General features: G+C 41.9%; 1 protein-coding gene across 1 annotated transcript; it reads right to left on the reverse strand.

Annotated features, from left to right (window-relative positions):
- Window positions 1-8,028: 8,028 nt before the first annotated feature.
- Window positions 8,029-12,274, reverse strand: LOC110520647 (granzyme B). The gene is made up of 5 exons (XM_021598068.3): window positions 12,196-12,274; window positions 10,379-10,529; window positions 10,111-10,258; window positions 9,556-9,816; window positions 8,029-9,125 (listed from the first exon to the last, which is right to left on the reverse strand). Exons 1-5 carry the CDS (start codon window positions 12,239-12,241, stop codon window positions 8,964-8,966), a joined length of 768 nt encoding a protein of 255 aa, XP_021453743.3. The 5' UTR covers window positions 12,242-12,274; the 3' UTR covers window positions 8,029-8,963.
- Between the last annotated feature and the right edge of the window lie 1,006 nt (window positions 12,275-13,280).

Genomic DNA, 13,280 nt, shown 5'->3' on the forward strand with positions numbered 1-13,280 from the left:
AGTGGAAATATCACTCATTTTAAGTTGATTGTCAGTGGTGAGTGGTCTCAGATGAAGCAGAAATAACCGTTTTAAATAAAGTAAAAGACCATCTGAATGTCTGCTCAGATATCCTCCCTAATTAGCCTGTCAGAACCTAAACCGAAACAAGACTAGGATGTTTTGAAATCCTCCACTTTTTTATCAAATTGAACCAATAACCTCACTACTTTCTTAGTCAATGAGTGTGGAAAGCACTGATTTTGCTTTTAGCCACACAAGTTTACACTCCAGACCCTCCCCCCCCCCCAAATAAACAAAAAAACACTTCATAATATCCCAGTACAATACAGTACGTCAACAGTACAGTAGAGTACAGTAGGTCAACAGTACAGTACAATACAGTAGGTCAACAGCACAGTAGAGTACAGTAGGTCAACAGTACAGTACAGTACAGTAGGTCAACAGTACAGTACAGTACAGTAGGTCAACAGCACAGTAGAGTACAGTAGGTCAACAGTACAGTACAGTACAGTACAGTACAGTTGGTCAACAGCACAGTAGAGTAGGTCAACATTCCAGTACATGACAATAGGTCAACAGAACAGTAGGTCAACAGTACAGTATATTAGGTCAACAGTACAATACAGTGGGTCAACAATACAGTATATTACAGTGGGTCAACAGTACAGTACAGGATGGTAGGTCAACAGTGGACCGAGTTGCGCAGCGTTCTGCATCTGCATCTGCAGTGCTCGTGGCATTACTACAGACCCGGGTTCGATCCCGGGCTCCCAATCACTAATTAACCCAATCAATAATTAACATCACTAGGGTAGGGGGCACTATTTTCACCTCTGGATGAAAAGCGTGCCCAAAAGTTAACTGCCTGCTACTCAGGTCCAGAAGCTAGGATATGCATATAATTAGTAGATATAGATAGAAAACATTCCAAAGTTTCTAAAACTATTACAATAATGTATGTGAGTATAACAGAACTGAAATCACAGGCGAAAACCTGAGAAAAAAATCCATCCAGGAAGTGGGATTTTGTTATGTTTGTAGTTTTCCATTGACTGCCTATACAGATTCCATTGACTTACGACTTCCTATAGGTTCCACTAGATGTCACCAGTCTTTAGAAATTGTTTCAGGGTTGTGTTCTGAAAAATGAGGGAGTAAGACCACTCTGAATGAGTCAACACTACAGTGTCCCAGAGATTTTTCATGCGCAAGACCGAGAGCGCACCTTTCTTGTTTTCCTTTTATATTGACCAATCTTTTGTCCGGTTGAAATATTATTGATTACTATGACTAAAAACAGCCTGAGGATTGATTATAAACATTGTTTAACATGTTTCTACAAACTTTATTGACACTTTCAGATTTTTCGTCTGCCTGTTGGGACTGACTTTGAGCCTGTGGATTACTCAACAAAACACGCGAACAAAACTGAGGTTTTTGAATATAAATAGTGACTTTATCGAACAAAATTAACATTTATTGAGTAAATGGGAGTCTTTTGAGAGCAAACATATGAAGATCATCAAAGGTAAGTGATTAATTTTATCGTTATTTCTGACTTGTGTAACTCCTCTACTTGGCTGGTAACTGTTTGTAATGATTTGTCTGCTGGGCGCTGTTCTCAGATAATCGCATGGTATGCTTTCATCGTAAAGCCTTTTTGAAATCTGACAACGTGGTTGGATTAACAAGAAGTTAATCTTTAAAACGAACCGGTGTATGTTTTATGAAATTTTAATGATTATTTCTGTTTTTGAATATGGTGCTCTGCAATTTCACTGGATGTTGGCCAGGTGGGACGCTCCCGTCCCACACCCCTTAGAGAGGTTAACAGACCTTTTCCAGCCAAAACTCTAACACGTTTGAAAAAGTGAATACTGGAACAATATTTCTAACATAAGAATGCTGAGAATGGTCAGTGGGGAGCTGTAAAAAACTTAATGTCGGTTTTCATTTTGTGACATCATTAAAAATTGTAAGGACGAAATACTGTCACTTGGAAAGTATATCCCATTAATCTGTCAAGTTTCCATCCAAAACGTTACACATAAAATTTGAAAAAGGATGAACGTATTTTTGTTAAGATAGACATGTGATTTTAGGAGTCATAAGAGATAACTTGCAATCATATCCTTTGCACAGTAAGTAGCCACACCCAGAGTGAGGTCAGAAGAGCATGCCAGCCTGATGGAACCGTCCTTTTCCACCAGAGTGCTTAAAAGAACTGGACAAGAATGAACATTTCAGACCAGAACATTGGCAGGTTGCAGCTGTTCGTGTAAAGTTGTCTGAATCCTGAATAATCAACACGAGGTGTAGGCGAGAAGCTCAACTCGCAGACAATCACTGGTACGGCTGATTAGCTGTCCTAAGTCAAATATTGAGAAAAGCAAATCTTAGAGGGACCACCATACTACTCTTCAAACCATCCCATCTTACTACGAGTCTCAAATCACCGGATTCTCCTACCATCAACACCAATGGGAACCGTCAACACAACGGTCTATCTTCCAGAGTGAACAACAGTAGAAGAGATGTTCCCGGACGCTTTCAGACAATCAGAGCCTTACAAGCGTGCCGCTGAAAGGCCAACCCACATCCTTTCTATGGAGGGCTGGTTCTGACAGAGATAAACAAAGGCACTCACATGTAAATACATTCATGATTTCTTATTTCCGGACGGGCGGCTGTTCGTGTGCAAAATATATGATTAATGTGAGAATGGTTCTAAAATGTATCCATGATAAGTGTCCCTTTTTTCTTTTCACGTGGCTGAGGATGCGCACCTCGTTATTTATCTCCGGTAATGAACATACTACATTCCGTTTTAAATGTTATTGTTTATTTACATATTAGGGTACCTGAGGATTGATTAGAAACGGTGTTTGACTTGTTTGGATGAAGTTTATTGGTAACTTTTGGGATTCCTTTGTATGCATGTTGAACGAGGGAAACCAGTGGATCAAGCACGCCAACTAACTTCTAACTTCTATAACTTTTTTGTGATATGAAAAAGGACTTTATCGAACAAAACAACCATTTGTTATGTAGCTGGGACCCTTGGGATTGCATACAGAGGAAGATCATCAAAAGTAAGTGATTTATTTTATCGCTATTTCTGACATTTGTGATGCCTCTGCTTGTTTGGAAAATGTTTGTAATGCTTTTGTATGCGGGGCGCTGTCCTCAGGTAATCGCACGGTATGTTTTCACCATAAAGCTTTTTTGAAATCTGACAAAGTGGCTGGATTAACAATAAATTAAGCTTTGAAATTATATAAGACACTTATATTTTCATGAATGCTTAATATTACGAATTTTGTATTTTGAATTTCGCTTTATGCAATTTCACCGGATGTTGTTGAGGTGGGGCGCGAGCGGCACACCTAGACCTAAGAGGTAATAAATGGCCATGTGCTCTTATAATCTCTTATAATAATCTCCACCCAGCACAGTCAGAAGAGACTGGCCATGCCTCAGAGTCTGGTTGCTCTCTATGTTTCTTCCTAGGTTCCTGCCTGTCTAGGGAGTTCACACCCCCTCACAGCCTGGTTCCTCTCAAGGTTTCTTCCTAGGTTCCTGCCTTTCTAGGGAGTTCAAACCCCCTCACAGCCTGGTTCCTCTCTAGGTTTCTTCCTAGGTTCCTGCCTTTCTAGGGAGTTCAAACCCCCTCACAGCCTGGTTCCTCTCTAGGTTTCTTCCTAGGTTCCTGCCTTTCTAGGGAGTTCAAACCCCCTCACAGCCTGGTTCCTCTCTAGGTTTCTTCCTAGGTTCCTGCCTTTTTTAAGGAGTTCAAACCCCCTCACAGCCTGGTTCCTCTCTAGGTTTCTTCCTTGGTTCCTGCCTTTCTAGGGAGTTCAAATCCCCTCAGAGCACAGTTGGTCAACAGTACAGTACATAAAATACGCTCAACATTACAGTACAGGACAGGATAGTAAGTCAACAGGACAGTAGATCAACAGTACAGTACAGAACATTAGGTCAAAAGTACACAGTGCTTAATTTCAGCTGGATCCGGCAGGAAACAGGATCCGACACCTCTCTGCTTCGTTCCGGGAACCTATTTGGCCGGATTCAGCATCTCTTGTGGCATGAAAAGTAATAGTAACTTTCTACAATGTAAAACATGTGAATAAAGGCGATCAAAGTTAATTCGAGTTGCCTTTTCGTTATTTAGATTTACTGCCTGGGCCTGATATTTTAAGAGTTGATTTGGGTTGGCCCGGGCTTACGGTTTGCGTAACATTGTAAGCTATATTTGAGACCAACGTGTTGCCATGGCTACGTGAGAAGCTCACCTGTATCTCTCACAGATCAACTCTCATCTCTCCAGCGTTGCATTGAATCATTTTTTTCCTTTCTAGAATCATAGCCGAGCGGCTCGGTGGACGTGAGAGGATGTACTTTTCTCAGCTACTCGCCAGAGCGTTGAAACATTTCATTTGTTTGTTCCAAAACAAACAGATCAAAACACCACTCTATAACCTGAGACTCCAGACTCTGTCACTCACAGAGGAGAGGTGAGAGAAGGTGAGAAAGAGTGTGAAAGACCTGCAAATGTCACCGATAAAGTTGTTTCCGTAGAATGTATTGCCTAGCAACAGAGACCACGTTGAGCTGGGTGAGTTTGGGGTCCTGTCTCTTTCTGAGACGGTGTTGGTTCACAGAACAACAACAGGAAAAGCACAGAGGTGGATGGTGGTTTCTCAATAACTAGGTGAGAGGTACACATACAGTATATGACAGGTTTCAGTGGAACAGAAGAGGACAGGCCACACAATCTTAGACACACGCACGCACGCACACACACACACACACACACACACACACACACACACACACACACACACACACACACACACACACACACACACACACACACACACACACACACACACACACACACACACACACACACACACAGGGTCAAAAGTCTATAGAGTCATCTATGGTCATTTTGCTGTATTTCAGCCTGCATTTTAAATACAGTAGATTGAATGTTGTGTCACTGGCCTACACACAATAACCCATGACGTCAAAGGGGAATTTTGTTTGTTGAACATTTTAGAAATTAATTAAATTGTGAAGCTGATATGTCTTGAATCAATGAGTATTCAACCCCTTTGTTAAGGCAAGCCTAAATAAGTTCAGCACACGCAAAATCCTAGAGGAAAACCTGGTTCAGTCTGCTTTCCAACACACTGGGAGATGAATTCACCTTTCACCTGGACAATAACCTGAAACACAATTCCAAATCTTTACGGGAGTTGCATACCAACAAGACTTTGAATGTTCCTGAGTGACAGAGTTAAAGTTTTATCTTAAATCAGCTTGAACATCTATTGCAAGACTTGCAAATGGCTGTCTTTCAATGACCAACAATCAACTTGACAGAGCTTGAAGAATTTTTTAAAGAATAATGGGCAAATATTGTAACAGTCTGATGAAGTATACCCCTGGATTTACAGTCTAATGAAATATACCTCTGGATTTACAGTCTAATGAAATATACCCCTGGATTTACAGTCTAATGAAATATACCTCTGGATTTACAGTTTAATGAAGTATACCCCTGGATTTACAGTCTAATGAAATATACCCCTGGATTTACAGTCTAATGAAGTATACCCCTGGATTTACAGTCTAATGAAGTATACCCCTGGATTTACAGTCTAATGAAGTATTACCCTGGATTTACAGTCTAATGAAATATACCTCTGGATTTACAGTCTAATGAAGTATTCCGCTGGATTTACAGTCTAATTTTTATTTAACTAGGCAAGTCAGTTAAGAACAAATTATTATTTTTGATGATGGCCTAGGAACAGTGGGTTAACTGCCTTGTTCAGGGGCAGAACGACAGATTTGTACCTTGTCAGCTCGGGGGTTTGAACTTGTATCCTTCCGGTTACTAGGCCAACGCTCTAACCACTAGGCTACCCTGCCGCCCCATGACGTATACCTCTGGATATAAACAGTATTTATGTACAACTGCCTTCCGGTTACTAGGCCAACGCTCTAACCACTAGGCTACCCTGCCGCCCCATGACGTATACCTCTGGATATAAAAAGTATTTATGTACAACTGCCTTCCGGTTACTAGTCCAACGCTCTAACCACTAGGCTACCCTGCCGCCCCTCCACTCTAACCACTAGGCTACCCTGCCGCCCCTCCACTCTAACCACTAGTCTACCCTGCCGCCCCTCCACTCTAACCACTAGGCTACCCTGCCGCCCCTTCACTCTAACCACTAGGCTACCCTGCCGCCCCTCCACTCTAACCACTAGGCTACGCTGCCGCCCCTCCACTCTAACCACTAAGCTACCTGCCACCCCTCCACTCTAACCACTAGGCTACACTGCCGCCCCTCCACTCTAACCACTAGGCTACACTGCCGCCCCGTCACTCTAACCACTAGGCTACGCTGCTGCCCCTCCACTCTAACCACTAGGCTACGCTGCTGCCCCTCCACTCTAACCACTAGGCTACGCTGCTGCCCCTCCACTCTAACCACTAGGCTACCCTGCCACCCCTTCACTCTAACCACTAGGCTACCCTGCCGCCCCTCCGCTCTAACCACTAGGCTACGCTGCAACTGCCTTCCGGTTACTAGTCCAACGCTCTAACCACTAGGCTACGCTGCAGCCCCTCCACTCTAACCACTAGGCTACACTGCCGCCCCTTCACTCTAACCACTAGGCTACGCTGCTGCCCCTCCACTCTAACCACTAGGCTACGCTGCTGCCCCTCCACTCTAACCACTAGGCTACCCTGCCGCCCCTTCACTCTAACCACTAGGCTACCCTGCCGCCCCTCCGCTCTAACCACTAGGCTACGCTGCAGCCCCTCCACTCTAACCACTAGGCTACACTGCCGCCCCTTCACTCTAACCACTAGGCTACGCTGCTGCCCCTCCACTCTAACCACTAGGCTACCCTGCCGCCCCTTCACTCTAACCACTAGGCTACCCTGCCGCCCCTCCACTCTAACCACTAGGCTACGCTGCCGCCCCTCCACTCTAACCACTAGGCTACCTGCCACCCCTCCACTCTAACCACTAGGCTACACTGCCGCCCCTCCACTCTAACCACTAGGCTACACTGCCGCCCCTTCACTCTAACCACTAGGCTACGCTGCTGCCCCTCCACTCTAACCACTAGGCTACGCTGCTGCCCCTCCACTCTAACCACTAGGCTACGCTGCTGCCCCTCCACTCTAACCACTAGGCTACCCTGCCACCCCTTCACTCTAACCACTAGGCTACCCTGCCGCCCCTCCGCTCTAACCACTAGGCTACGCTGCAACTGCCTTCCGGTTACTAGTCCAACGCTCTAACCACTAGGCTACGCTGCAGCCCCTCCACTCTAACCACTAGGCTACACTGCCGCCCCTTCACTCTAACCACTAGGCTACGCTGCTGCCCCTCCACTCTAACCACTAGGCTACGCTGCTGCCCCTCCACTCTAACCACTAGTCTACCCTGCCGCCCCTCCACTCTAACCACTAGGCTACCCTGCCGCCCCTCCACTCTAACCACTAGGCTACCCTGCCGCCCCTTCACTCTAACCACTAGGCTACCCTGCCGCCCCTCCACTCTAACCACTAGGCTACCCTGCCGCCCCTTCACTCTAACCACTAGGCTACCTGCCTCCTCTACACTCTAACCACTAGGCTACCTGCCACCCCTACACTCTAACCACTAGGCTACGCTGCCGCCCCTCCACTCTAACCACTAGGCTACCCTGCCGCCCCTCCACTCTAACCACTAGGCTACCCTGCCGCCTCTACACTCTAACCACTAGGCTACGCTGCCACCTCTACACTCTAACCACTAGGCTACCCTGCCGCCTCTACACTCTAACCACTAGGCTACCCTGCCGCCTCTACACTCTAACCACTAGGCTACCCTGCCGCCCCTTCACTCAAACTTCAAGATTTGAGTGTTTCAAGATTAATCTTTTCAAGCATTCTGTTACATCATTGTATTAGGGGTAAATGAAAGGATTGATGCACACAATGACTAAGCATTGACAATATTTTAAAATCACTAGTTAATTAACAAACACAAATATTAAAAAATTATATCATCCTAAAGTACAAAAATGTATTTTTACAAATGTTACATGGGTTCAACATGCAACATATTAACCACTGTGTCACAAAGATTTGGCTTTAGAAAACATTACATTTCATTGTAGTAAAAGCAGTAATTGATTAAAAACACACAAAAAAAACAGAGAATGTGGGACATGCCATTACTGTACAGCTACACCAATCAAAACTGAAAGAAAAAAAGACATACAATATTGCAATGTGCCTTATTAAGCAGACCTGTACAGGTAACTGCCAAAGTAAAGGAAACACCAACACAAAGTGTCTTAATAGGGTCGTTGGGCCACCAGAACAACTTCAATCCACCTTGGCATAGATTCTACAACTGTCTGGAACTCTATTGGAGGGATGTGACATCATTCTTCCCACGAGAAATGCCATCATTTGGTGTTTTGTTGACGGTGGTGGAAAACGCTGGTCTCAGGAGTCGCTCCACTATCTCCCGTAAAGTGTTCAATTGGGTTGAGATCTGGTGACTGAGACGGCTATGACATATGGTTTACATTGTTTTTTTTCATGCTCATCAAATTTATTCAGTGACCACTCGTGCCCTGTGGATGGCGGCATTGTCATTCTTTGTATTCATTGCCATGGTAGCCAAAATAATGGTCTTGCCCAGCATTTTTCTACATGTGACCATAATCACGATGTTAATTGCTTAATCAACTCAGGAACCACACCTTTGTGGAAGTGTATGTTTCAAAATCATTTGTATCCCTCATTTACTCAAGAGTTTCCACTATTTTGGCAGTTACCTGTATATTCGTACACAACAAGTTATGCATTTATGATATATCTGTTTATGCATGCATTATTTTTATATGTATATATATATTTTTTTTTAAAGCTATCCATTAATCACCTCTTCAATCCAGGACTTAAAGAAGGAAATATTTATGTACACGCGGGGGAATTTACCATCATCACATTTCAGTGGATTACGAAAAGAAGTAACAATACCCTGTGCCACGTTCTTGTTCTTGCAAATAACAGGTCCACCTGAATCTCCCTGGGAAACATTAAAACAAACATTTGTAAGTAAGTCGTGTATTGTACATACTGCTGGAACAGAAGAAAGAGAGATCATCTTTTTTTCCCAACTAACACCTCCATGTTGTTTCAAACTGTACTTGTCAAATTTACTTGATTCATACATTTACTTGATTCATAAATTTACTTGATTCATAAATTTACTTGATTCAAACATTTACTTGATTCATAAATTTACTTGATTCATAAATTTACTTGATTCAAACATTTACTTGATTCATAAATTTACTTGATTCATAAATTTACTTGATTCATAAATTTACTTGATTCATACATTTACTTGATTCATAAATTTACTTGATTCAAACATTTACTTGATTCATAAATTTACTTGATTCATAAATTTACTTGATTCATACATTTACTTGATTCAAAAATGTGTAATTTACCTGACAAAAGCCTTTCTGTCCATCATCAGTGCATATCATTTGGCTACTTATAAAGTAATCTTTCCACTTTTTTACGCATTCAAAGTTGAACTGCATTGTGACTTCAACTTCCATCAATACATCTGCAGCACCAGATGTTTTATCTGGTGAAGTCTTGCCCCAGCCAGCGACAGAGCACTTGGTTCTGGCTGGGATACGTTTATCTTTATTGGGTAGTCCAATGACCTTCACATACTCGTTCAGAACGGCGTTGGCATGTAACTGTAAAAGATAAACATGATATGAATTAGATTCTAATGAACCACTTAAAAACAGGTAGAAGATGTGTATTAAATGGGGGGGGGGGGGGGGTAAATATAATATCTACAAGTATCACTTGACCAGCTAAGGTGGAACAAAGAGCCAAAAGTGGCTCACTAGACAGATATTAATGATGTTGATGTCTGTAAGCAGGACATTGTGTATGATATGATAAAGTAATATCAGGGAGTTCACCTTCCTAACAAAAAACATTAAGAATAGAGAATAGAGAAAGGAAATATGTCTGAGACATACCTTCAGTAGCATGATGTCGTAACTTAACTGCGTTATATTCTCATGTAAGGGATGCCGATGGTAATGTGACACTTTCCTCTCTTGCCGACTCTTCTTCTCTTCTTTGGTTAGGTTGTGAGCTCCAAGAACCACCGTTAAAGGATAAGCACTAAAAAACAAATCGAAACGAGTCTCATTAAACCACAAGACAGTCAACATTGAGTTATTACTCATAGATGCCCCTTCAAGAGACATGACATAGATGCATTTGTATTCGTTGTTGACTCACTCTTTCAAGCAGTGTGCTGAAGTCAGGACAAAGTCCTCCCGGATGAGCATTCCTCCACAAACATGGTGTCCTCTGTGTTGCAGAGAGACCATATAGGGCCTTGAGTGGGGCTTAGCTATCTTACCACCCACAATACCACTCTCAGAGGCTCCTTGGAAGGAGGAGGAAAGAGGATATCATGTTAACTATGTCTTCTGGGACACACAAGGAGCAAAACAACAACAACATCATTTGTGTTCAATTTGGTTAACAATTAGCTACCTTCTTTACTGTCTGCTACCAAGTGATTATTTTAGGGAATAATCAGCTGTACCTTATTTACTAGCTAGTTCTTATATAGAGAATAATCAGCTATACCTTGTTTACTAGCTGGTTCTTATATAGAGAATAATCAGCTGTACCTTCTTTACTAGCTAGTTCTTATATAGAGAATAATCAGCTATACCTTCTTTACTAGCTGTTTCTCTGTAGAGAATAATCAGCTGTACCTTCTTTACTAGCTGGTTCTTATATAGAGAATAATCAGCTATACCTTCTTTACTAGCTGTTTCTCTGTAGAGAATAATCAGCTGTACCTTATTTACTAGCTGGTTCTTATATAGGGAATAATCAGCTGTACCTTCTTTACTAGCTGGTTCTCTGTAGAGAATAATCAGCTATACCTTCTTTACTAGCTGGTTCTTATATAGAGAATAATCAGCTATACCTTCTTTACTAGCTGGTTCTTATATAGAGAATAATCAGCTATACCTTCTTTACTAGCTGGTTCTTATATAGAGAATAATCAGCTATACCTTCTTTACTAGCTGGTTCTTATATAGAGAATAATCAGCTATACCTTCTTTACTAGCTGGTTCTTATATAGAGAATAATCAGCTGTACCTTCTTTACTAGCTGGTTCTTATATAGAGAATAATCAGCTATACCTTATTTACTCGCTGGTTCTTATATAGAGAATAATCAGCTGTACCTTCTTTACTAGCTGGTTCTCATATAGAGAATAATCAGCTATACCTTCTTTACTAGCTGGTTCTTATATAGAGAATAATCAGCTATACCTTCTTTACTAGCTGGTTCTTATATAGAGAATAATCAGCTGTACCTTCTTTACTAGCTGGTTCTCTGTAGAGAATAATCAGCTGTACCTTCTTTACTAGCTGGTTCTTATATAGAGAATAATCAGCTATACCTTCTTTACTAGCTGGTTCTTATATAGAGAATAATCAGCTGTACCTTATTTACTAGCTGGTTCTTATATAGAGAATAATCAGCTATACCTTCTTTACTAGCTGGTTCTTATATAGAGAATAATCAGCTATACCTTATTTACTAGCTGGTTCTTATATAGAGAATAATCAGCTATACCTTCTTTACTAGCTGGTTCTTATATAGAGAATAATCAGCTGTACCTTCTTTACTAGCTGGTTCTCATATAGAGAATATTCAGCTATACCTTCTTTACTAGCTGGTTCTTATATAGAGAATAATCAGCTATACCTTCTTTACTAGCTGGTTCTTATATAGAGAATAATCAGCTGTACCTTGTTTACTAGCTGGTTCTTATATAGAGAATAATCAGCTATACCTTCTTTACTAGCTGGTTCTTATATAGAGAATAATCAGCTATACCTTCTTTACTAGCTGGTTCTTATATAGAGAATATTCAGCTATACCTTCTTTACTAGCTGGTTCTTATATAGAGAATATTCAGCTATACCTTCTTTACTAGCTGGTTCTTATATAGAGAATAATCAGCTATACCTTCTTTACTAGCTGGTTCTTCGTAGATATATAACGTATAGAATAGATCAACTCACCAGCAGAGGAAAGGAGTTGGAGGAGGATGAGGAGGTTCAGGTACATGGTGGTGGACTGGCAGAGATCTAGATGATTTGAGAGACTGCAGGTTTCTCCTCTTTATATATACCACCTTAATGTCACCCCCCCCCCCCCCCCCCCCCCCCCCCCTTCCATACTACCCACATACACAGCAAGAAGGTGTTTGGTGGTTTTAGCAGATTATTCATACTGAAAGTGAAAGCTGAGGTAAAGGTAGATGGAGTGGAAATATCACTCATTTTAAGTTGATTGTCAGTGGTGAGTGGTCTCAGATGAAGCAGAAATAACCGTTTTAAATAAAGTAAAAGACCATCTGAATGTCTGCTCAGATATCCTCCTTTTCTTTCCATTCATGTCCCTAACTAGCCTGTCAGGACCTAAACCGAAACAAGACTAGGATGTTTTCAAATCTTCCACTTTTTTATCAAATTGAACCAATAACCTCACTACTTTCTTAGACAATGAGTTTGGAAAGCATATTTACACAAACTTTACTACAAACGTTATTTTGCTTTTCGACACACACTGAGTATACAAAAAATTAAGAAATCTTTCCATGATTTTGACTGACAAGGTGAATCCAAGTGAAAGCTATGATCCCTTATTGATGTCACTTATTAAATCATCTTCAATCTCTTGCAATAACATCTGCTAACCATGTTGTATGTGACCAACAAAATTTGATTTGATTTGAGATGAAAGTTAGGAGAAAGATTAAAGAAGGATTTTTAAACCTTAAGACAATTGAGACATGGATTGTGTACATGTGCCATTCAGAGGGTGAATGGGCAAGACAAAAGATTGAAGTGCTGGGGTACGGTAGTAGGTGACAGGCGCACCGGTTTGAGTGTGTCAAGAACTGCAACACTGCTTCCAGATGGCCTCCCGGATGGCCTCCCGGATGGCCTCCCGGATGGAGCAGTGGTCTAAGGCACTGTCTATAGCTGTGCCACCAGAGATTCTGGGTTTGAGCCCAGGCTCTGTCGCAGCCGGCCGTGACCAGGAGGCCCAAGGGGTGGCACAAAATTGGCCCAGCGTCATCCGGGTTAGGGAGGGTTTGGCC

The sequence above is a fragment of the Oncorhynchus mykiss genome, chromosome 3, assembly GCF_057628025.1.
Source record: "Oncorhynchus mykiss isolate SJ-2025 chromosome 3, ASM5762802v1, whole genome shotgun sequence".
Taxonomy (NCBI): Eukaryota; Metazoa; Chordata; class Actinopteri; order Salmoniformes; family Salmonidae; genus Oncorhynchus; species Oncorhynchus mykiss.